Source organism: Mizuhopecten yessoensis, unplaced genomic scaffold (genome assembly GCF_002113885.1).
Source record: "Mizuhopecten yessoensis strain PY_sf001 unplaced genomic scaffold, ASM211388v2 scaffold10829, whole genome shotgun sequence".
NCBI classification, from domain to species: domain Eukaryota; kingdom Metazoa; phylum Mollusca; class Bivalvia; order Pectinida; family Pectinidae; genus Mizuhopecten; species Mizuhopecten yessoensis.
Window position 1 is genome coordinate 1,327,217 of NW_018408742.1, and position 27,875 is coordinate 1,355,091.

The 27,875-nt window shown below is 37.7% G+C and overlaps 1 protein-coding gene across 4 annotated transcripts in view; it reads right to left on the minus strand.

Annotated features, from left to right (window-relative positions):
* The window catches only part of LOC110462789 (degenerin-like protein del-10), a 42,440-nt gene extending 15,656 nt beyond the window's left edge, over positions 1-26,784 (minus strand). Inside the window, exons 1-4 of one of the 4 annotated variants that reach the window (XM_021516963.1) lie at positions 26,723-26,784; positions 25,760-25,813; positions 7,740-8,020; positions 918-1,085 (exon numbers count right to left, since the gene is read on the minus strand). In XM_021516963.1, the coding sequence (XP_021372638.1) occupies positions 918-1,085; positions 7,740-8,002 (431 nt within the window). In that variant the 5' untranslated portion in view covers positions 8,003-8,020; positions 25,760-25,813; positions 26,723-26,784. The other 3 variants (XM_021516962.1, XM_021516964.1, XM_021516961.1) reach the window with 3 other exon arrangements.
* Positions 26,785-27,875: the final 1,091 nt, after the last annotated feature.

Sequence of the window (27,875 nt, forward strand, 5' to 3'; positions counted from 1 at the left end):
TCAAACTCTCAATGTAAATCATGATTATAAGCTGATAGACGGAGCATAAACTACATAAACTACCGGTATATATGTTGATACCCCATGGCTGGGTCTCTGACAACATGTTATCTTATCAAATGTTCACGTTCTAAATTTATACTGAAAATTACAAAGCTTTTAATAATAGTTATCACATACTAAATGTACCTTACATCCAACTTAACAGTGTACTAGTATATAAAATGATAAAGAAATAGGAAACAGGACATCCAAATCATATATTCAGGCAAACAAAAGCATGTATATTTGTCCCAAAAGGAAGATATTAAAATATGTTTGATTTGGACAACAGTGTGATATGTGATATATCTAAAACGTGCGATGACGCTTTCTACATACTGAGGAAGAAAATTGGTGATGCGATGCAGAGGACTGCATATAGTTAACATTGAATTACACCTTGACGCTTTTTGGTTAATCAAACAGTACATTGTCTGGGTAAATTTGGCATTTACATAACCTGTATGGTTTCAGGTCACAGAAGTTGATTTTAACATTAACTGAGCATGGCTAAGCATGACCTTATTCATGTGTTGTCTTGTTATTGAGGGTGCCGGTGACTGGGTACAGCTGACTTTTGCTTAGTAATAACCTGAACGTTTAATTATGCGACAGTGTATAGATGGCCTTGATCTTGAACTTACCTGAATGTAGTTTGATCGGAGAGGGTGAGACAGGGATTTCCAACATCTTGGTATTTGTGACTTTTTTTACCTTGTCTGAATAAGTTTTGGTTACAGTGGAGTATGACAGGGAAGTACAGCGACTAGAAATTGGTGACCTTGATATTCACATTATCTTAATGTTTTTGTCAAAGATGATGACATCGGACAAACACAGCAGCCTGATATAGTTGACCTTGGTATTGACCTTACCTGAACGTGTTTTGGTTGCAGAGTGTGACAGCAGGGAAGTACAGCGATTGGTTATAGTTGATCTTGACATTGACATTGACGGGGTTGTCATAGTAGTACATAATTCTGTCTACAATCTGGAAGGTCATCACACCGGAACACACCAGGACAAGCAGAAACCAAACCGACCTATAAATAAAAGAAGTATAAAGTAGTTTAAGGCAGTGGATATATCCAGCTTAATCTTAGCTACCCAGGCTTTCTCAATCATCCATCTCATATTTATCAAATTAATTTCCTTTATTATATTGAGCTTCGACTGTCTTTGGGATAATTTGCTTTCAATTTTGTCGGGTGACACCTAGCAAACTTCCGTATCATGTAATATATGTTAATGTTTAAATACACATTAATATAGACATATTATATCGCTGATACTTCATAGACACTACTTCAGGAAATGATTTCAATAATAGAATATACAAGATACAATAATATTCTCCGAAAATTATTGAAAATGAATAGAAGGGGAAATATGAAGGTTACGCGTTCCAACCGAATATAAAGCAAATTCAATATACACAAAGAGAAATTAGACAAACCATTTCCATAGCTAAAATAATAAATAACCCAGAGTCACATTAACCACATGCTATTTCATTTCATCTATCTGAGCTGTAAAATTGTAGTTTAATCATACGTAAGAATGTATTTTTTCAGATTAAAACAAATTACGTGCAAAATGTATATTATGAGTCACGCACATGAGTGGTATTTTATAAACACATTATATACATAAAGTATGTAGTTATCTAAGTACTGTTAGCAAAAATATGAACTATGGATTGATAGTGATGGAACTCAACAGTAATATGTTTTATATATACCACAGTCAACGCAAACGTTCAAAATTAACTACAGCTTCGACATCAAAGAAAAAGAATATACTGCAACGTTAACATGCCAGGACAAAATATAACATTATGTCTAAACAGAAGGACAAAATATTACAAAGCGTCAACACATCGATAACATTTAACTTAGCGTCAACATTAAAGATCAACATATTAGCATATCGTTAAAATACCAGGACAAGATATAATCAAGCAAAATCTTGAACGGACAAAATATATCACAGATTCAACAAACTAGAAGAAAAGATACCATAAAAAATATACCACAGATTCAACACACTAGAAGAAAAGATACCACAAAAAATATATGACAGATTCAACACACTATAAGAAAAGATACCACAAAAAATATATCACAGATTCAACACACTAGAGGAAAAGATACCACAAAAAATATATCACAGATTCAATCCACAATAAGAAAACATACCAACACGCAGGTACAAATATAACACAGCGTCAATGTAAAGGAGCGAAATGAATCACAGCGTCAATAGCCAAGGTTAGTATCTATAAAGCACCATGTCAATATACCAAGACAAACTATAACATTAAAAATGCATCAGCACAAGGACAAACTACACCACTATATCAAGGGCAATCAATGTCAGATAGTTAACATACAAGGACAAAATATACCAAAGCGTCAACACACCAACACAAAAAAAAATAACAAAGAATAATTACACTGGGTAAAAATTGTATCCAGGTGTAAATACACGTAGACAATATATACCAAATCGTCAACACAGTGACAATGTATACCGCCTTATATATACACAAGACAAAGTATAACCTAGCGTCACCACACAACACGACAAAATATACCATTATATCACGGAACAAAGACGAATTATTGTGAAGATTTTATATTATAATAACGTGCGATAAAAATGACGTTTTGGCTTTGCAATAGATTTAAATTAACTAGAGGTAAACTGAAGTATGATTCGATAATATAATGTAAATAAGTGTTTCTGAAGTGTTCCTAGTATGGTACAGCTGAGTAACATAGAGAAAACATTTTAAAAGCAGTTAAAGAATTAATCATATTATCATAATATGTGGAAAACCAGATAAAAGTAGCAAACGTAGCAATGATACCGATCTTTATAGTATCATTCTATGACGACAGATTACACGAGGGTTTATGGGGTTTTATTAACATTTTGATAATGACTTCATCAAGCATTAGTAGTTTATGCGGAATATGGCTGTAACGATTTCAATTAATTTTCTTTACTTGTACTGCATCAAAATAGGGAAGAACTTACCACACGATCGATAAACGAAGACAAAAGAGGGAAGAATTTACTACACGGTTAATACACAAAGACAAGGGGGGATTTATAACATTGTCGATAAACAAAGACGAAATAAGGTAAAATGCACCACACGGTCATTACACATAGAAAAATAGGGGGAAATGTATCACAGGTAAACTCACAAAGACAAAAGAGGATAGAGTTTATTACGCGGTCAATACGCAAAGACAAAATTGGAACGAAGGTCAATAAAAAAAAAAAAAAAAAGACATAATGAGTTTCCCAAAAATGTCAATGAAGTTAATATATTTAAGCAGCCAACTTTGTCCATTAATTGTAATGTGTTTGATACAATCGACTTTTTATAATAAATAATAATTTGTTAATTGTTTGTTTTAGTTTCGCAAACCAAATTTTACAGTTATCGTTTTTTTATAATATTGGGACTTTATTTTATTGGCAAATTCACAATCATGGAAGTAATTTCTTTTTATATGTATAATATCCCTGAATGATTTCTCAAGATACGAGCGTTTCGAATTAATTAACTAAACACTTCATAACATGCAAGATAAACTGGGAAAACCCCCACAAATTTAGTTTACATATATTGCACTAAAGAAATCAAAGACATACCATGTTGTGCTTCTACCAGGGTAGCACATGTGCACCGCACATGATGTGCATTCATCAAAAATGCTAACATGCAGATTTCATCATGTAAAATAGGTAAAGAGGAGCGTTATGTTCTGGTGAACAGTTGCCAGTCGGCAGTTTGTATTCAAGTGGAAAAGGAACTTCCTGGTGTAATTAAGGGGCCATAAACATTTATATAACATCAGTTGTAAAGCTGCAACTTAATACCGGTCTTTAACACTGAGTGGAGTGTGATCCTATCAAACCATAGGTATATGTATACTGAGTACAGTTGGTTCCTGTTTACCATAACAACAATACTTATGCATAAATAAAGTGAATACGTGTCCTGTTAAAGATGGCAATCCATGGTTATAGTTATTATTGTATATTATTTATATTATAACGAATGAAGCAAGACCTTGTTTACCTACCATAGTTATGACAGTTGGTTTTTGTAAACTATACACAACAATACATATATATCTACTAAATACGTGTCCTGTTTAAAATGATGCTATATAGTTATATCAATTATTGTATTATTTAATTATATTATAACGAAATAAGCAAGATCTTGTTTACCTACTATAGTTATATGTTTACTGACAGTTGGTGTTTGTTAACTATACACAACAATACATATATATCTACTAAATACGTGTCCTGTTTAAAATTATACTAAATAGTAATATCAATTCAATTATTGAATTATTTATATTATAACGAATGAAGCAAGATCTTGTTTACCTTCCACAGTTATAAGTATATAATATTGATTTAAGCCAGACCCTTACTACCATAGTTATATGTATATACATATTGATTTAAGCCAGACCCTAACTACCATAAGTATATGTATATACATATTGAGTTAAGCCGGACCCTAACTACCATAGTTATATGTATATACATATTGATTTAAGCCAGACCCTTACTACCATAGTTATATGTATATACATATTGATTTAAGCCATACCCTAACTACCATAGTTATATGTATATACATATTGATTTAAGCCGGACCCTAACTACCATAGTTATATGTATATACATATTGAGTTAAGCCGGACCCTAACTACCATAGTTATATGTATATGCACATTGATTTAAGCCAGACCCTTACTACCATGGTTATATGAATATACATATTGAGTTAACCCAGACCCTAACTACCATATGTATATACATATTGAGTTAAGACGAACCCTTACTTCCATAGTTATATGTATTTACATATTGAGTTAGTTAAGCCAAAACCTAACTACCATAGTTATATGTATATACATATGGATTTAAGACAGACCCATAGTAATATGTACACATATTTAGTGTATCCTGGGACCCTAATACCCACTTCCCTTAGCAAAAAATATAAAATATATAGTTTAAATGAAGTTGGACGCTGTTTCCCAGACCAAACCATAGCTGCATGTATATTGAGTTAAGAAGGACATTGTATACCAAACTAAACCATAACTACATACATATTGAAAGAGGAAGGATCCGGCCATTAGTATCAGACCATAATGATCATAGGTTTACTGGGTGAAGCGGGAGACACTTTTAAAGTATACGTATCAAACGATAGTTATATTTAAGTGAATCTAGAAGGACCCTTAATTAGCCCGAGTCATCATACATGCCAACTTCTAGTTATCAACCATGAACTTCGGATTATGGAAACATAAAAGATGCAGGTGTATCTTGAAATTTGCTGATCAGTTCAATATGTGAAATGCTCTCGTGCATCCAAATCAGTAATATAACATTTCAAATGCAATACAAAAGTATATGGATCAACTAGTATATCCTTAATGAAGAGAATTTCATTATCAAAACGTAAAGAAGGTGATGTAGACATTTCTATATTTAGTTTAGCAGTACGATACAGGAGATTCCAAATCAGTCTACAATCTGCACAGGTTATGAAGTTCATTTGGAGGTTTACCAGCCAGACTGCAGGTAAGTTAGTATGCGTTATGAGTACATTTGGATGAAGTGAGATTCTGTTTATCATACTAAATGATAATCACAAACATGTTGAGTTTAGTGTGGTCCTGTTTACCGTACCTTTCATACATATATTTTAATTGAATAACGTGGGATTCTTTTTACAATAACAAAAACTAATGGCTATTTTCAGTTAATTGTTTACTTCACGTAAGGACAGTTTTCATTGAAACCCTGTTTAGACTGTCTTGTTTATACAAAACAGAGAATTAGAGACGATGTCTAAATGTATACAAACATATATTCATACTGAGTGTTGTTATATATTTCTTCTCAAATCATTTGCCAAAGTTTGTGAAAACATGCTAGACTACCACTTAAGTATGGACCACTCCTCCCTATTGTAATAATAATAATAATAATAATATACAGCATTTGATATAGCGCCCTATCAAGCTAACAAAAGCCACTCTAAAGCGCTTTACAGTACATAGATATACAATTAATACAATTAACATATACCTTGTACATTAAGCAATACATTTGTTTTGAGGAATTCGCAGGAGCTGCCTTAGCATGCGCTAACTACTAGTCCTATGCCGCCTGGCTAATATCTCCCTATGTGTGTATGCCTGCGTGTGTGCTGGAAATGTAATGTGTTCTGTTTGTAGTGGGACCGTGCTTTCAACGGCATAATTTATAGTGCCACCTCACTTGAATGCTACAGCAAAGATACCGCAACATCCACTCCAGACCAATTGTGAACTGTAATGAGCAAGATGACCCCTCTTTACCATTAAATAATACCCGGTGTTATCTTATTATTTATATCTGGCTGCAGACGAGCACCTGTCGAGAAATGATGTCAAGCCCACAAAAACAGATGAAATGTGCAATTAATTTTATCTCTAAGATAATACCTTTATAATTGACTACGCAACACGTCCTGTAAATCAGTTAGTTGGGGTAGAGTTTTCTATAATCATCACGTGATGACTCATCTAATGATTAATATGCTATTGTAGAGTATTTTTCACAACAGGTAACGTTACAAGACTGATGGGATGTAAGCAAACACATGTTCTCGTACAGCTATGACCTCATAGAGAAGAGGTGACTTATCAGATAAAACAAAACGTAGGAGCATGATAGTGCTAAGAGTGGAATAACGGGAGGCCGTTGATTGCTTTATGTTTGTCTGACAGGTATGTCTGTTAATAGAATGCCTTCACGTTACAGTCCGTCCTATTGTTCCTTACCATATCAATAATCCGATTTTGATTTTCTCATTATGTCAATAGATGTATTACGCATGCTTCCTACACAATTGCCAGTCACGATAATATGTCTACAGGGAAATCAATTCGCACCAAATCCGACCAAATACGTCTGATGATTTTCCTCTGGTGGGAACGGGACATCAGGTATGCGAAAAAGATTCATTAAGAATGAATTGTCGTGAAATTAGACATATTAGTTTTCGTATCAAAAGTCGTTTTCTTTTCTTTCAAATTTCCAAACTATCTTGAATGCTAATTGCTTTCTTTATTGAATTTTTATAATATTATACATTTAAAATATATTATTAATTTCTTATTTCATTCTTTATTTTTAGAAAATTTTAAAGTGGTCTCTTTATGATTACTATGACCGAATTAAATGAAGAAACATTTTAAATTTTAAAATAAATAACAATAAGAGTAGCGTATAAGCGATGTAGTTGAATTGGTTGTTTTATTAGACTTCACGTCTCTCCCGAACAACATTATAAGATGAAAGACAATACGTTGTCCTGAACTGCCAATGAGCAACATAAAAAATAGGGAGTAAGGTTATTTTTTTTTTTTATGTTTAAAAAAACGAAATTTAATTCCTCAGCAACAGATTTCCATGTGCATATATACATAATTCTTATCGATGTATTTATATGAACATATAGAGATTAGAGATAAAAATGATGGAGGCCCCCAGGGTTGAGGGGCGTTGGGTAACACCCCTCCCCCATTCCTCCTCCACCCCCCCCCCCCCCCGTCAGTTTGAAGTTTGATGCTAAATAAACTGGTCTATATACATACCGCCGGAAGAAGAACGCATCACTCATAGCGATATAGCGCAGACCGTGTAGCGTCGTGGAGTCTGAAAACTCCGTTAGAACCACGTCCATAGTTGGTCTTTTATACTTAGAACATTTTCTTTTCGTTTGCCCAGTCTTGTTTTGACACTGCATGCCGTTCTGGTCCGGTGGTGAATTCCGCTCCGTGTCATCGATATCGGCTAGTCTGTACTTCTCCCGGAAGTCTGTTAGTCTTAAGTCCATTGCGCCACTATTTTCCGGCATAGTGTCACTTCAAGTTACCTATCCAAGAATAAAGATGATATTAATAGGTGTCAATCTGATAATACACGTATATAGCAAGCACGTAACAGTATCCAGCCATACATAAGACATGCAGGGTCGATATGCAATGAAGCTGTTGTGTAATTCTGAATTTACAACACATCCGTTAACAAATTTATGTATTGTGTAATATAAGAGTCTGGTATAGAGGACTTTCACTAGTCCTGAACCGGAAATAAACTTAACTTAACTTAACTTAACTTAAAGAAAAGATTTACATGGCGACCCTAAAAAAAAATCTGGAAAATAAGACCAGATATTCCGGATGGGTAAGCATATTCTGATTCATCGACGACACCTGCTATTGTTAAAATCTAGATCAAATTTTAGTAACTTTATGTCTTTATATCGAGGACTCGGATAGTGAGGACAAAATCACAAGGCACACAAATGAGCATAATGAAAACATCGACCTTCTCACCCCCATATAAATAGCATAATTTCCTGAGATATGAAATAGATGTCGCTGTGCTAGATCATTTGTGTTACGCAAACGTTCTGAAACATAAAACTATGTGACAGACAAATAGCCAAATAGCAACGACATTTGAGACAATCCGATACTAGATACAGACGTGGCTTGGGACTGAGAGAGAAACAAACAGCCAAGATACAGGCGTGGCTTGAGACTGAGAGAGAAAACATAAAGACTAGATGCAGGCGTGGTTTGAGACTGAGATAGAAACATATAGCTTAGATACGGGCATGGCTTGAGACTGAGAGAGAAACTTATAGCCTAGATACAGACGTGGCTTGAGACCGAAGCACTCACATGCAAGATACAGACGTAGATTTCAGACCAGAGGGACATTTCCAGTCTGGAGACAGGCGTGGTTTCGAGGGACTTCAATTCTGGAAAGAAAGGCAGCTTGATACCAAGAAGAAAACTCAAAGCCTATTGGTAACCGTGGTCAAAGACCGAGAGTGAAACTCCAAGCCTATTGGCAGACGTGTTCTGAGACCCAGAGTGAAACTCCCAGTCTATTGGCAGACGTGGTCTGAGACCGAGAGTGAAACTCCAAGCCTATTGGCAGACGTTGTTATAGACCGAGAGTGAAACTCCGAGCCTATTGGCAGACGTGGTCTGAGACCGAGAGTGAAACTCCCAGCCTATTGGCAGACGTGATCTGAGACCGAGAGTGAAACTCCTAGCCTATTGGCAGACGAGGTTTGAGACCGAGAGTGAAATTGGCAGACGAGGTTTGAGACTAAGATTAAAACTTCCAGCCTTTTGGCAAACATTTTAGGACATTATCGGATGTTATCTTTCAGGAGAGGACGTAATAGTACTTATACGAGAAAAAAGCAAGATCTTGATAACGATATTGCAAATTATACTGCAATATGTTTTGCATTTTAAATATGAATTATTATGTTTCAAAAATGTCTTAAATCCATTTTTTATTGAGTAATGTTACGTTCTTACGTAACATTTTCCACGAGTAACATAACGTGATATAGTCTTTACTGCCCACCAACACATTGTGCCATACACTGCTGCGCCGTAGAAAATCGGTGAGCAGTATGTGTGCTAGGAGGATTCAATAACGCAGAAACTGTAACAAAATTACTTTACAGTCAGTACTGATGTTATCTGTTGACGTCATAGGTAGGACTTAAGGTCTCAACCGAAATATCATAGAAAAGAACAAGAGTATATGGAATTGAAGAAAATAGATCAAACTGTATTTCAATAGCAACAGTCACCATCTACACAGTGTATTAGTCTTGTGATTATCCAAAACCGGTATCAGCAAATATTAAAATAAACTATTTCGTTAAAATAATACTGCTTTAGAAAGGATTTTTGCCATTTTGTAAACAGCTTTAAGCACAAATCATTAAACGGCGTGTCAATCATGCACTATTTAAGTTTGAATTTAAATGCCAAGCGATAGACAAATAGATTGATTAGGCGTCTGGTAAGGATAGTATACAGACTGTTGGCTCATATCCAGACAGGCTTTAGTGTTTACAGCAAATGTTCAAAAAACATACTTCAGTTTCAACCCAAAATACGAGAGTAGAACAAAGATTGTTTCACGTAGCAGCCTATTTTTTTTATTACAGGAACACTCACCTGCCACGTAAGGTACGCAGACTGAAGCTATAGTGGATAAGCCTAAATGGTTTTACAGAATAATGGGGAAACTCATATAGTTTAATACTTATAACACCTGGCTCAAGTTTCAAGAATGGTATATCACTCGGGGAGCTCCGTTAACCGTTAGATTAGCATTGGTGCAGTTAAGGGAAATTTTAAGTTATGTGATGCTTTTGTATGGAAAATCTTCAGTGAAACTTGGGAAAGGTTGGAATCTTACCTTTCTCAATCTATTTTAAATAATATTAAAACACATTATGCCTTCAGTACATTAAACATCACTCTTTATTATAGAACTGTGGCAATATAAAAAGAAATATGTCAATGTTTAAAGATTATTCTATTATAGGCAAGAGAGAAATATATATGTAATGATACAGCAAACGCATAGGATAAGCATACATGTACTTTAATAGGAAGTTTATGTTCTTACAGATGAACCCTTTTCTACCATAAAAACGATTTAATTTTATAATAAAAAAATAAAAAATCACGTTATAAGGAGACGATCATATTGTGGGAAGGTTATGTTATAAAAGGATCAATGTACCATTAAAGAGGATTAAAATACATAAATTATTGAAAGATTTTTATAAGAATAGGAATGCTGTACTATAATAGGAAGGTTGTACTATAATGAGAAGGATGAACTATAATAGGAAAATTGAACTATTATAGGAAGATTATACTTTAATAAAAGATTGTTATACAATGATAGAACGATTGTACTACAATAGGAAGTTTGAGCCTAAATAAGAAGATTATACAATAGTAGAAAGGTTGTACGTACTATAATAGGGAAATTTTACTTAAATAACAAGATTGTACTATAATATGAAGAATGTACAATAACGGGAAGGTAATACTATAATGGAAATGTTATACCATAATGGGAAGGTTTAACTATAATGGGAAGGCTTTACTATAATGGGAAGGTTTAAATATAATGGGAAGGTTTAAATATAATGGGAAGGTTTAACTATAATGGGAAAGTTTAAGGTTTAAATATAATGGGAAGGTTTTAAAATAATGTTTTTTTTTTTATTATAATGGGAAGTTTTTACTATAATGGGAAGGTTTTACTATAATGGGAAGGTTGAAATATAATGTTAATGTTTTATTATAATGGGAAGGTTTAAATATAATGGGAAGTTTTTAATATAATGGGAAGTTTTTACTATAATGGGAAGGTAATACTATAATGGGAATGTTTTACTTTAATGGGAAGGTTTAAATATATTGGGAAGGTTTTACTATAATGGGAAGGTAATACTACAATGGGAAGATTACACTAAATTGGAAAGATTGTGCAATAATGGGAAGGTTGTACTACAAAAAGAAGTAATAATGTGTTATAATCCAAATATTTTTCTATCATTGTGAGATAAACCATACTAGTACAGAATTTGAAAAAAACTTGCAATATTTTTTGTAACATCGTCTATTTTTCAACTTTATTTCGAGTAGATTTTAGTATCATTATAATGTGTCGTTAGTACTGTAAGATCGGAAAAAGCAGACAACAACAAGGAAATTGTATTATTAACTGTCGCAAATAATACTTGATTTAGCGAATAAAACGGTAGATACCTGTTGTCATGAAGCATGACATCACAATTGTCGTCATAATTAAAAGGCTGAACAATTGAATAACATGTTTACTAACTCCTGAAAGGTTTGTCCAACAAGTCGGAGGTAAAACAAAGGAGAGAAAAAAAGGGATAAAAAGTAACGCATCGTCAATACACTGGACAGAATCTAAACTCAGAATAAGTACAAAGGGCAAAAAAAGTAAGTATTGATAGAAAAATGAAAGAAAATACATCGTTTGCTAATAATGAACGGAAATAATCGACAACTATGTTTACCCACCTTTGAGGAAGATCAACGGAGAATCATATTTTGCCCCGGGAGGATATAAATTACTGGCATTAGCAAAACCTCACGTTGGTTTTCGCCATAAAAACACATTTAAATCGCACCAGTTTCTTTGAAATACATTTTTATCCGATACGTTCACATAAAATCACTTATGATAAAGCATAATTTCCATTCTGTAGCCCGTACAAACGTAGTAGTTCATCATTTCTATCTCCCTAGAGATGATCGCAGTAGTATATCATTATACGTTCATCCTTCTAAAGTGGTTTTCTTACACTCAATAAACACCAAAGGAATCGTTTTGACATCCCATTCAACACTGTCTGGTTAGATCATGGTGCCCCGCTGCAAACTAAACGTGTAGAAGGGGTTACTCACGCGAGGAAGGGCTGGTGTGTAAATCACACACAACAGCATCCCACGGTCATTCAAAGTCTTGTCAGCTGTATGTCAAGTTTATCAATTTCCAATACGATTTTCCACCCGACACCTTCCTTACATAAAACCGATAACTAATTGTACATGATATTACGACACCAGTTAAGGTATTTCCTCTGGTTGTAGTAAGTGTAGAAAATGTGCAGCTAGCTCATTTTCCTCTCAAAAAATAAAGAAAGATGGTAATTGCGCATTAATTTTAACTTTTAAATATGACCTTTTGTGAAACATGAAAAGTGCCATTTGATCACCGGAGTTTTGTGCATGCAAAGAAAAACATCCTATATAGCTAACAGTGTTGTATATTAATTGTTAACATACACTTTTAGAAGTTCTTGTGGGGGGAAAGCGATTACTTGACGCTAAGCTAACCATGGATTGTGCATGTACATTTGTCCAGACAAGCCTTATTATAGATGTCAATGAACTACTCTAATGCTCTGTACATTTTCCACTACCATTGCCTTGATATAGATAATTATTTGGTAATATACATTGCCTGGTCACGTGAGCTAAAATGTCATCGTAGATATAGTCACTAATTACCCTCATCTGTTTCTATGACACACCACCATCCGCTGACGGAGTGTTCGTCAATCTCTTTGTCAAAGTCATTTCGACCTCACGCATTGTATCTCTGTGTTGATCATAGAAACCAAATGAACCACTATAACTCCACGATACCCTCCTCTATCACGTTAGTAGAAGCAGCCATCATATTACCAATTCCAAAAATCTTGTTAAGTGAGGCACATAACACATATTGAGATTTAAGTAGAATACCAAATAGTCACATTTAGTGAACATGAGCATTTGCTGTATATGGATTTTGGTAGAGACAATGACACAGGTGTTGTTGAAATGAAATTGTTTCCTGTCCATTGCATATTTTTTTTTGTAATAAACTGAAAAAATATGTATCTTAGTTATTGAAATAAAGTTTTACTTGCCTATTTGTTGTGTTGGTGTATTTTTTTGAAATAGTGAAAATAAAGCATATCTTATGTGTGCTGTGTTTATGAAAGTACGTCCAAGTATATATATTTTCCCCCAGTCTTTCAGTATCGCACTAAAACAGTAGTAAGTAATTGTTGCTTGTTTTGTGTGCAGTGTTACTCAGAGGCAAGCGGCTACCAGGCTATTGTTGCTCAAATGTTGGATAACCAGTGGCCAGTGAAAAATTCAAATTGTTGTCAATCAGATACTAAGGCATACAACGCAAAATAAATCCTCACGATACATCGATCTAATATGTCTCAAAAAATCTATTGCAGTAAAATGATATCTTGATTTTCTAGTAAGTATTTTTATATTTTTCTCTAACCACTGGTTAGGTCTAGGTAAACGGAGCCAGTATTCTTAGTTTCTATTTCGAGGTCTCAGGGATTGCAATTACTATTATTTTTGTTGGTGACTTGAAGTTGTTCACTGATCTTTCAGAAACACGTAAATAGCCACTACAACTTGCTCCGTTTTCAGTGTCCAGAACATTTACATGTTGTTATGATAACAAGCGTTACACTGTGATGATGGAAAAACCATGTAACGAAAATGCCGATTGATACCCACTCATCTTATCTAGCACCGAGAGAAAACAAGATAACATAAACAACACAAATGCTTATTTTCTGCCACGCCTCACAGGTACACTCTCTTTTTTGCAAGGAAAGGATAAAATCTTCTCTTTTCCTACCCAGAGAAGAGAAAGCTCACACACGCTATTATTCTGAAAATGTCCCCATTGTGTCATCACTTTATGCGGCGTTCTCAGGGTTACGTCATCATTTCTGCTACACATTCCATGTGCCCTTGCTGATGGCGCGATGCACTTGGTTCACCATTTTAACTTTTGTAGGAAAGTGTGGAAGAAAATAATCAAAAGCCTCGTAACAAAAATCCAAAACCTTACTCTCAGGTTGAGATATAAGATTCCATTAATCTACGAAAGATATCACGAAGTCTAGCAGGTGATGAGGTATCAGCATATCTATCACAATAGTAAATGTTCCCAAACAGGATATCCTTTCTTCAATATTATATTAACTCTTGAACTATTACGTTTATAAAAGTTTAAAGAGAAATTGTCATGGTGATGCACGTGTTTTTTTTTATTTATTTGTTTTTAATAAAAAAAAAAATGAAATAATACAGGATAAGAATCGTAAGATTTAAAATTTAACATTTAGAATTATTTAAAACTGTTCTGGTTTTGGCAGGTGTCATCTTCAATTTAGATTTTGTTAAACAATCAATAGTTTTAAAAGTATAACTATGTTAACTTGTCATGAGGGAATGTTTCCGCGGGACAAAAACATCTACTTAATATCTACGGGAAATCTCTGTAATGTCACTGTCATGCAACATACAAAATATCACTTCATTCAACTTGGGTAACAAAAAGGTTTGTGATATTACTGTCTGACATTTTGCATACAAAAAAGTCCGGATGTTTCAGAACTGAATGTATAGTCTGACATTTACTTTACAAATTACTGGGGTTGCCACATTATCACTGGGGGATCATTCTGTACACAATTCATATCGCATCCTAGTTTAGTATACAATGACTTCACACAGCTTCTCAGCTGATATACCGTATTGGATAATTGAACAACATATATAGTTTCATTTCCGAAATATTTTTCTTTATTCATAACCATTATTTACTGATCAATGCATTGCATCTGAGTCGGGAACCCCTTCTCCATTAAATAAAGAATAGTTCCTCCTTCACAACAAAAACAAATCCTTCAGGATGTTTTAAGGTCAATATAAATCAGGTTGTTACAAATGTTATCAGATACATCCTTTTGTATCAGCTGTTGGATCATCACGCATATGTTTTTTAACACAATTACATATCGAATGATTTTAAATGGCATCCTCCAGTAGTTATTTCCGACTCTAAATCTCAGTCTCTCATCATACATTATTTGCAAGTGGAAAAATAACAAATTTTATATTGAGAAAAAACATTAAACCACAATAACTACATCACAAATATAAAAACATATTTGGAAAGCAAATAATCGAAATTCGCAATTGTTTTTCTTTTTATATTTTTTCCAAACTGTATATGGATATTTTCTAGCTATTTGTGTGTGTTTTGTTTTATCTGTATCGAAAGTTCCTGCTTAAAGATTGTTCCAGCTAACTGTTGGTAACCCAATTTTATATCGAAAGAACCTGCTGAAAGATTGTTCCTGCTAACTGTTGGTAATCGGATTTTGTATCCAAAGAACCTGCTTCAAGAATCTTCCTGCTGTTTGTTGGGCTCCGTTCATTAGTAACCCATATAGTTTACGTTTCAAATTCAGTTATGTTTATAACTACAGATAATATCAGAGATATGTTTACCTCGATGATACAAAAGCCTAAAAAAGAACAAAAGAGACAGCAAAGTAAAGGAAATACAAATGAACCACGACAATAAAACTAGACAAAAACCTATGTGGTCAGGAATCACAAGAACAAACTGGACACGAACGTATGAGGTATAGAATCACAACAACAAACTGGACACAGACTTATGGGGTCCAGAACCAAACGCCAAACTGGACACAGACTTATGGGGTCCAGAATCAAACGACAAACTGGACACAAACTTATGTGGCACAAACTTATGTGGTCCACAACCACAACAACAAACTGGACATAGACTTATGTGGTCCACAACCACAACAACAAACGTGACACAAACTTTATGGTCCACAACCACAACAACAAACTGGACACAGACTTATTGGGTCCACAACCACAACAACAGACTGGACATAGACTTATGTGGTCCACAAACACAACAACAAACGTGACACAAACTTTATGGTCTACAACCACAACAACAAACTGGAAATAGACAACCACAACAACAAACTGGACACAGACTTCTGGGGTCCACAACCACAACAATAAACTGGAAATAGACAACCACAACAACAAACTGGACACAAACTTATGTGGTCCACAACCAAACGACAAACTGGACATAGACTTATGTGGTCCACAACGACAACAACAAACTGGACACAGACTAATGTGGTCCAGAACCAAACGACAAACTGGACACAGACTTATGGGGTCCAGAATCAAACGACAAACTGGCCACAAACTTATGTGGTCCACAACCACAACAACAAAGTGGACACAAACTTATGTGGTCCACAACCAAACGACAAACTGGACATAGACTTATGTGGTCCACAACCACAACAACAGACTGGACACAAACTTATGTGGTCCCCAACCACAACAACAAACTGGACACAGACTAATGTGGTCCAGAACCAAACGACAACCTGGACACAGACTTATGGGGTCCAGAATCAAACGACAAACTGGACACAAACTTATGTGGTCAACAACCACAACAACAAACTGGACACAGACTTATGCGGTTCACAACAACAACAACAAACTGGCCACAAACTTATGTGGTCCACAACCACAACAACAACCTGGACCCAGACTTATGTGGTCCACAACCACAACAACAGACTGGACACAAACTTATGTGGTCCACAACCACAAAAAAAAACTGGACACAGACTTATGTGGTCCAGAACCAAACGACAAACTGGACACAGACTTATGGGGTCCAGAACCAAACGACAAACTGGACACAAACTTACGTGGTCCACAACCACAACAACAAACTGGACACAACCTTATGTTGGACACAGACTTATGTGGTCCAGAACCACAACAACAAACTGGACACAAACTTATGTTGGACACAGACTTATGTGGTCCAGAACCACAACAACAGACTGGACACAAACTTACGTGGTCCACAACCACAACAACAAACTGGACATAGACTTATGCGGTTCACAACAACAACAACAAACTGGACACAAACTTATGTGGTCCCCAACCACAACAACAAACTGGACACAAACTTATGGGGTCCACAACCACAACGACAAACTGGACACAGACTTATGGGGTCCAGAACCAAACGACAAACTGGACACAAACTTACGTGGTCCACAACCACAACAACAAACTGGACATAGACTTATGCGGTTCACAACAACAACAACAAACTGGACACAAACTTATGCGGTCCACAACCACAACAACAAACTGGACACAGACTTCTGGGGTCCACAACCACAACAACAAACCGGACATAGACTTATGTGGTCCACAACCACAACAACAAACGTGACATAAACTTATGTGGTCCACAACCACAACAACAAACTGGCCATAGACTTATGCGGTTCACAACAACAACAACAAACTGGCCACAAACTTATGTGGTCCACAACCACAACAACAACCTGGACACAGACTTATGTGGTCCACAACCACAACAACAAACTGGACATAGACTTATGCGGTTCACAACAACAACAACAAACTGGACACAAACTTATGTGGTCCACAACCACAACTGGACACAAACTTATGAGGTCCACAACCACAACAACAAGCTGGACACAGACTAATGTGGTCCAGAACCAAACGACAAACTGGTCATAGACTTATGTGGTCCACAACCACAAGAACAGACTGGACACAAACTTATGGGGTCCACAACCACAACGACACACTGGACACAGACTTATGTGGTCCACCAACCACAACAACAGACTGGACAAAGGCTTATGTGGTCCACAACCACAACAACAGAGTAGACACAGACTTATGGGATCCACAACCACAACAACAAACTGGACATAGCACCACAACAACTAACTGGTCACAAACTTATGTGGTCCACAACCGCAACAACAACCTCGACATAGACTTATGCGATTCACAACCACAACAACAAACTGGACAAAGACTTATGTGATCCACAACCACAACAACAAACTGGACACAAACTTATGGGGTCCACAACCAAACGACAAACTGGACACAAACTTATGTGGACCACAACCACAACAACAACCTGGACCCAGACTTATGTGGTCCACAACCACAAGAACAAACTGGACACAAACTTATGAGGACCACAACCACAACAACAAACTGGACAGAGACTTATGCGGTTCACAACAACAACAAACTGGACACAAACTTCTGTGGTCCACAACCACAACAACAAACGTGACACAAACTTATGTGGTCCACAACTGGTCCACAACCAAACGACAAACTGGACATAGACTTATGTGGTCCACAACCACACAACAAACGTGACACAAACTTATGTGGTCCACAACAACAACAACAAACTGGACACAAACTTATGCGGTCCACAACCACAACAACAAACTGGTCACAAACTTATGTGGTCCACAACCGCAACAACAACCTCGACATAGACTTATGCGATTCACAACCACAACAACAAACTGGACAGAGACTTATGCGGTTCACAACAACAACAAACTGGACACAAACTTATGAGGTGCACACCCACAACAACAAACTGGACACAAACTTATGAGGTGCACACCCACAACAACAAACTGGACACAGACTAATGAGGTCAAGAACCAAACGACAAACTGGACACAGACTTATGGGGTCCAGAATCAAACGACAAACTGGACACAAACTTATGTGGACCAAAACCACAACAACAAACAGGACACAAACTTATGTGGTCCACAACGACACAAACTTTTGTGGTCCACAACCACAACAACAAACGTGACACAATCTTATGTGGTCCACAACCACAACAACAAACTGGTCACAAACTTATGTGGTCCACAACCGCAACAACAACCTCGACATAGACTTATGCGATTCACAACCACATCAACAAACTGGACACAAACTTCTGTGGTCCACAACCACAATTATGTGGTCCACAACCACAACAACAGACTGGACACAGACTTATGGGGTCCACAACCACAACGACACACTGGACACAGACTTATGTGGTCCACAACCACAACGACAAACTGGACACAGTCTTATGTGGTCCAGAACCACAACAACAAACTGGACACAAACTTATGCGGTCCACAACCACAACAACAAACTGGTCACAAACTTATGTGGTCCACAACCGCAACAACAACCTCGACATAGACTTATGCGATTCACAACCACAACAACAAACTGGACACAAACTTATGAGGTCCACAACCACAACAACAAACTGGACACAGACTAATGTGGTCCAGAACCAAACGACAAACTGGACACAAACTTATGTGGTCCACAACCACAACAACAGACTGGACAAAGACTTATGTGGTCCACAACCACAACAACAAACTCGACATAGACTTATGCGATTCACAACCACAACAACAAACTGGACACAAACTTCTGTGGTCCACAACCACAACAACAAACTGGACACAAACTTATGTGGTCCACAACGACACAAACTTTTGTGGTCCACAACCACAACAACAAACTGGACATAGACTTATGTGGTCCACAACCACAAAACCAAACTGGACACAACCTTATGTGGTCCAAAACCACAACAACAAACTGGACACAACCTTATGTGGTCCAAAACCACAACAACAAACTGGACACAAACTAATGTGGTCCACAACCACAACAACAGACTGAACATAGACTTATGTGGTCCACAACCACAACAACAGACAGGACACAAACTTATGTTGTCCACAACCACAACAACAAACTGGACAAAGACTTATGTGGTCCACAACCACAACAACAAACTGGACACAAACTTATGTGGTCCACAACCACAAAAACAAACTGGACACAACCTTATGTGGTCCACAACCACAACAACAAACTGGACACACTTATGTGGTCCAGAACCACAACAACAGTCTGGACACAAACTTATGTGGTTCACAACCACAACAACAGACTGGACACAAACTTATGTGGTCCACAACCACAAAAACAAACTGGACATAGACTTATGCGGTCCACAACCACAACAACAAACTGGACATAGACCTATGTGGTCCACAACCACTACAACAGACTGGACACAAACTTATGTAGTCCACAACCACAACGACAAACTGGACACAGACTTATGTGGTCCAGAACCACAACAACAGTCTGGACACAAACTTATGTGGTTCACAACCACAACAACAGACTGGACACAAACTAATGGGGTCCACAACCACCACAACAAACTGGACACAGACTTATGGGGTCCACAACCACAACAACAAACTGGACATAGCCTTATGGGGTCCACAACCACAAGAACAGACTGGACACAAACTTATGGGGTCCACAACCACAACAACAGACTGGACACAAACGTATGGGGTCCACAACCACAACAACAAAAAACTTATGAGGTCCACAACCACAACAACAAACTGGTCACAAACTTATGTGGTCCACAACCACATAAACTTATGTGGTCCACAACCACAACCAACCACAACAACAGACTGGACAAAGACTTATGTGGTCCACAACCACAACAACAGACGGGACATAAACTTATGTGGTCCACAACCACAACAGCAGACTGGACATAAACTTATGTGGTCCACACAGACTTATGGGGTCCACAACCACAACAACAGACTGGACCTAAACTTATGTGGTCCACAACCACAACAGCAGACTGGACATAAACTTATGTGGTCCACAACAACAACAACAAACTGGACATAGACTTCTGTGGTCCACAACCACAACAACAAACTTGACACAGACTTATGTGGTCCACAACCACAACAACAAATTGGACACAGACTTATGTGGTCCACAACCACAACAACAGACTGTCCACAACCACAACAACAAATTGGACACAGACCTATGTGGTCCACAACCAAACGACAAACTCGACACAAACTTATGTGGTCCACAACCACAACTGGACACAAACTTATGAGGTCCACAACCACAACAACAAACTGGACACTAATGTGGTCCAGAACCAAACGACAAACTGGACACCAACTTATGTGGTTCACAACCACAACAACAGACTGGACAAAGACTTATGTGGTCCACAACCACAACAACAGACGGGACATAAACTTATGTGGTCCACAACCACAACAGCAGACTGGACATAAACTTATGTGGTCCACACAGACTTATGGGGTCCACAACCACAACAACAAAACTGGACACAAACTTATGTGGTCCATAACCACAACAACAAACTGGACACAAACTTATGAGGTCAACAACCACAACAACAAACTGGACACAGACTAATGTGGTCCAGAACCAAACGACAAACTGGACACCAACTTATGTGGTTCACAACCACAACAACAGACTGGACAAAGACTTATGTGGTCCACAACCACAACAACAAACTGGACACAGACTTATGGGGTCCACAACCACAACAACAAATTGGACACAGACTTATGTGGTCCACAACCAAACGACAAACTGGACACAAACTTATGTGGTACACAACCACAACAACAGACTGGACATAAACTTATGTGGTCCACAACCACAACAACAAACTGGACATAGACTTCTGTGGTCCCCAACCACAACAACAAACTGGACATAGACTTATTTGGTCCAGAACCACAACAACAGACTGGACAAAACTTATGTGGTCCACAACCACAACAACAGACTGGACACAGACTTATGTGGTCCACAACCACCACAACAGACTGGACACAAACTTATGTGGTCCACACCCACAACAACAGACTGGACATAGACTTATGCGGTCCACAACCACAAAAACAAACTGGACATAGACTTATGCGGTCCACACCCACAACAACAAACTGGACATAGACTTATTTGGTCCAGAACCACAACAACAGACTGGACACAAACTTATGTTGTCCACAACCACAACAACAAACTGGACACATACTTATGGGGTCCACAACCACAACAACAAATTGGACACAGACTTATGTGGTCCACAACCAAACAACAGACTGGACACAGACTTATGTGGTCCACAACCAAACAACAGACTGGACACAGACTTATGTGGTCCACAACCAAACGACAAACTCGACACAAACTTATGTGGTCCACAACCACAAAAACAAACTGGACATAGACTGATGCGGTCCACAACCACAACAACAAACTGGACAAAGACTTATGTGGTCCACAACCACAACAACAAGGGTTAGTGTTACCTTCATGACGTGGACGCCTGTTGTGATGCCTTAGCCTAGGTACACAAACTTATGTGGTCCACAACCACAACAACAGACTGGACCTAAACTTATGTGGTCCACAACCACAACAACAGACGGGACATAAACTTATGTGGTCCACAACCACAACAACATACTGGACACAAACTTATGTGGTCCACAACCAAAACAACAGACTGGACATAGACTTATGTGGTCCACAAGCACAAAAACAAACTGGACATAGACTTATGCGGTCCACAACCTCAACAACAAACTGGACACAGACTTATGTGGTCCACAACCACAACAACAAAGGTCCACAACCACAAAAACAAACTGGACACAACCTTATGTGGTCCACAACCACAACAACAAACTGTGGTCCACAACCACAACAACAAACTGGAGATAGACTTATGTGGTCCACAACCACAACAACAGACGGGACATAAACTTATGTGGTCCACAACCACAACAACAGACGGGACATAAACTTATGTGGTCCACAACCACAACAACACGGGTTAGGGACATAGACTTATGAGGTCCACAACCACAACAACAAACTGGACATAGATTTATGTGGTCCACAACCACAACAACAGACGGGACATAAACTTATGTGGTCCACAACCACAACAACAAGCTGGACACAAACGTATGTGGTCCACAACCACAACAACAAACTAGACACAAACTTATGTGGTCCAGAACCAAACGACAAACTGGACACAAACTTATGTGGTCCACAACCAGAACAACAAACTGGACATAGACTTATGTGGTCCGCAACCACAACAACAGACTGGACACAAACTGATGTTGTCCACAACCACAACAACAAACTGGACACATACTTATGGGGTCCACAACCACAACAACAAAACTGGACACAAACTTATGTGGTCCACAAGCACAACAACAGACTGGACATAAACTTATGTGGTCCACAACAACAACAACAAACTGGACATAGACTTCTGTGGTCCACAACCACAACAACAAACTGGAGATAGACTTATGTGGTCCACAACCACAACAACACGGGTTAGGGACATAGACTTATGCGGTCCACAACCACAAAAACAAACTGGACACAAACTTATGTGGTCCCCAACCACAACAACAAACTGGACATAGACTAATGTGGTCCACAACCACAACAACACGGGTTAGGGACATAGACTTATGCGGTCCACAACCACAAAAACAAACTGGACATAGACTTATGCGGTCCACAACCTCAACAACAAACTGGACACAGACTTATGTGGTCCACAACCAAACAACAGACTGGACACAGACTTATGTGGTCCACAACCAAACGACAAACTGGACACAAACTTATGTGGTCCATACCCACCACAACAAACTGGACACAGACTTATGTGGTCCACAACCACAATAACAAACTGGACACAGACTTATGTGGTCCACAACCAAACGACAAACTGGACACAAACTTATGTGGTCCACAACCACGACAACAGACTGTCCACAACCACAACAACAAATTGGACACAGACTTATGTGGCCCACAACCAAACGACAAACTGGACACAAACTTATGTGGTTCACAACCACAACAACAGACTGGACACAAACTTATGTGGGCCACAACCACAACAACAAACTGGACACAGACTAATGTGGTCCAGAACCAAACGACAAACTGGAAACAGACTTATGTGGTCAACAACCGCAACAACAAACTGGACACAAACGTATGAGGTCCACAACCACAACAACAAACTGGACAGAGACTTATGTGGTCCAGAACCACAACAACAGACTGAACCACAACAACAGACTGGACACAAACGTATGTGGTCCACAACCAAACGACAAACTGGACACAAACTTATGTGGTCCACAAGCACAACAACAGACTGGACATAAACTTATGTGGTCCACAACAACAACAACAAACTGGACATAGACTTCTGTGGTCCCCAACCACAACAAAAAACTGGACATAGACTTATGTGGTCCACAACTACAACAACAAACTGGACACAGACTTATGGGGTCCAGAACCACAACAACAGACTGGACAAAACTTATGTGGTCCACAACCACAACAACAAACGTAACACAAACTTATGTGGTCCACAACCACAAAAACAAACTGGACACAACCTTATGTGGTCCACAACCACAACAACAAACAAGACATAGACTTATGGGGTCCACAACCACAACAACAAAACTGGACACAAACTTATGTGGTCCACAAGCACAACAACAGACTGGACATAAACTTATGTGGTCCACAACAACAACAACAAACTGGACATAGACTTCTGTGGTCCACAACCACAACAACAAACTGGCCACAAACTTATGTGGTCCACAACCACAACAACAGACGGGACATAAACTTATGTGGTCCACAACCACAACAACAGACGGGACATAAACTTATGTGGTCCACAACCACAACAACATACTGGACACAAACTTATGTGGTCCACAACCGTCCAGAACCAAACGACAAACTGGACACAAACTTATGTGGTCCACAACCAGAACAACAAACTGGACATAGACTTATGTGGTCCACAACCACAACAACACGGGTTAGTGTTACCTTCATGACGTGGACGCCTGTTGTGATGCCTTAGCCTAGGTGATGATGGCAACTATGTTTGTACCTATGAAACTTGAACTAATAGAAAGCTGTCAAAGAGTCGATCATTCAAACCCTGATCAGCTCAACACAAATTTTCGAAATAAGACTTTTTGAAAAAAAATCTGAATATTGACCATTTTTGTGTTTCTTTTCTTGAGGCCTTCATTCTAAATATATATTCAAATTCATTTTAGAATTTAATTTCAATATATTCTGAAAATAAAGCAGATTGAAGTTTAACGCTATGAAAAACCAGACCCTGATAAAAAATGGTACTGAAACTTCAGGCTCCGGTTGCTCAATGAATTGTTAACTTTTACAAGTAGTTTGTGAAAATATAAATTGTTGTCAATAAGAAACAAGGGCTTTCAATGCAAGAATAATCCTTAAAACATATCAAATGCCTCTGTCTGAAGAAATTTATAGCAGTAAAATAACATCAGATGTTCTTAATTTTGTTTGATTCAAAAGAAAATTCCCCCAAAACTACTATTTAACCCTAACAACCTTTAAGCAACCGGGGCCTGATGTTCACCAAGGATACTTACTTTGTCTTATCAGCTATAAACCGTCCAATGAAAACGCTGTATCTCAAATATTGTATACGAATACACACTGTTACTCACAATCACGTTATCCCATATTTCCCAACTTCTCTCAAGTCTCCGATCCGCGATTGTCTGTTGGATAGTAAACAATAAAAACTTAATATCCGTGAGACTAGAACAAGTAAAGTACCACACTTAAAACTATATTGAAGGCTCTACTTACATAAGCAAATAACACAACGTTTCCACAAGGTTTCTGGACAATACAGTTGTGTTGTTTGCATCATATAGGTTCTAGCCTCAGGTGTCAATACACCTTGCATATAATCAAGGTTGCCAACTCAAATGCACTTGAATTTTTTGCAGAAAACATGCGATTATGTGGTAATCGTTGATAATATCACGCCGGATCTGTGGTTTGCATATCATTATGTGTCTCAGTTGCAACACGTAGATCACCGAATGATCATTCCTCCAAGCTGATTAATCGATTTCACAATTAAAACAGTCGTTATAAACAAATAGGATTGTTCGTACCTGTGTTGCCCACTATACCATGGTAATCAGCAGGTAACAGGTGGGTGGGCAGTAACGATCAATAAAAAGTGAGCCGATGCGTCATAACAAACAGTTTACCGACATTCATAATGAAATAAATCACTATCAGGTCATTATTTAACGCGGTAACACGAACACATTCCTCGCACTGTTTAAAACTGTCCTTATCATAAATAAAATCATCGTTTTATTCCATGTACCAGGTGATGTCGATGGTCTGCGTACACCATAGGAACAGACACTGCCAAAGCGGGATTTTCCTAAGCCTGGTGTGTGTTATGTGAACTTCGCGATTAAATCCAAGACTATCCTAATGTTATCGTGAAAACCCTATAAAAACTTCCCGAACCCTGGTGCTTTAAAACCATGCATATAAACCACATGTGTTTATGAATCAAAATTTGATGTATACTGTTTATAGATCCTTTTAACATCACGTACCTAATTAATTAGTCGAATCAACGCAAAATGTATTGTGTTTACCTCATTATGTCCACTTGTGCGTTGGGGACTAGTTGAGTGTCGCTCCTTTGTAATCTTCAAATGAAAGATAAATGAGATATCAGCCTAGCAATTGGTCAGGTCTTTTTTTACCAGAAATCAATCAAATAGCTCGCCGCGTTCCTTCATGACATATTCCAAAGGTGTAGAGATTGAAAGTGAGCCTAACTCCCGGAGTATCGAAGATGGCAATACCAGAATTCCGCAAGTTGGTAAGAATCAAATAATACACATCTAAATCAACAAGGGCATGTCATTATAATGTGAAATCACCAAAGTCAAATACCTGTATTAGGTCACAATGTGCTTTCGGTCACGAGAAATTGGTTGATGAAATCTTCTTGCATACTCGCACACAAATCACGTGGTAGTGTAAATGCACGTCAGTTACTCGCCCACATATCAATCATAGGCAGGAAGGTTCCTGGATATAGACTCTACTGACTCAGCTACATGGTCCCACACCATCCTGGCGTCGGACATCAGGGCAGCCAATGCTAATTAACCTTGATATATATAAAATCTTGTCATGATATCTACAACTTTAACATCCCCCTAGTCATCATAGCACATTGTTTTGTTTGGTTTGGTGATCCCAATACAAAGAAAAGTACCTTTTCCGGCGATCGCACAGGTGTTATGATCAACATTATAGGCCGAAGTTGTCACGTTAAAGACCCGAGATATTAGATACCAAGACAGTCACCTTCGAAATCCAAGGGTTATGGTCTCATTTCATTCATGTTCTCTACACTTTTAGAATATGTCATGACAAAATCGAAGGCTCTGTAAGCGCTACCTTGTGGATGAGACAAGACGAAAGTTAGATTTTTTTGTACATCAAAACAATCTTGCGGTAGCGCAACGGTTAAATTGACTTGCTTTGAAGTCGGGTATCGCTAGTCTGTAATCTGCAAAGGACATGTACCAGACAAGCGATTGGTCAAGATATTTTCCCTGAGATCAATCAAATATCTAGCCGCGTGGCTCTAATTTTGCTATGACATATTCCAGGGGTGTAGAGAACGTAGAGAGCGTAGCCCCTGGAATTTCGAAGATGATGAATTATAGACATGGAGGTTAATAATTAGTTCTCTAGGAGATGAACTTTGCTAACGCATCAGCATGGTCCCAA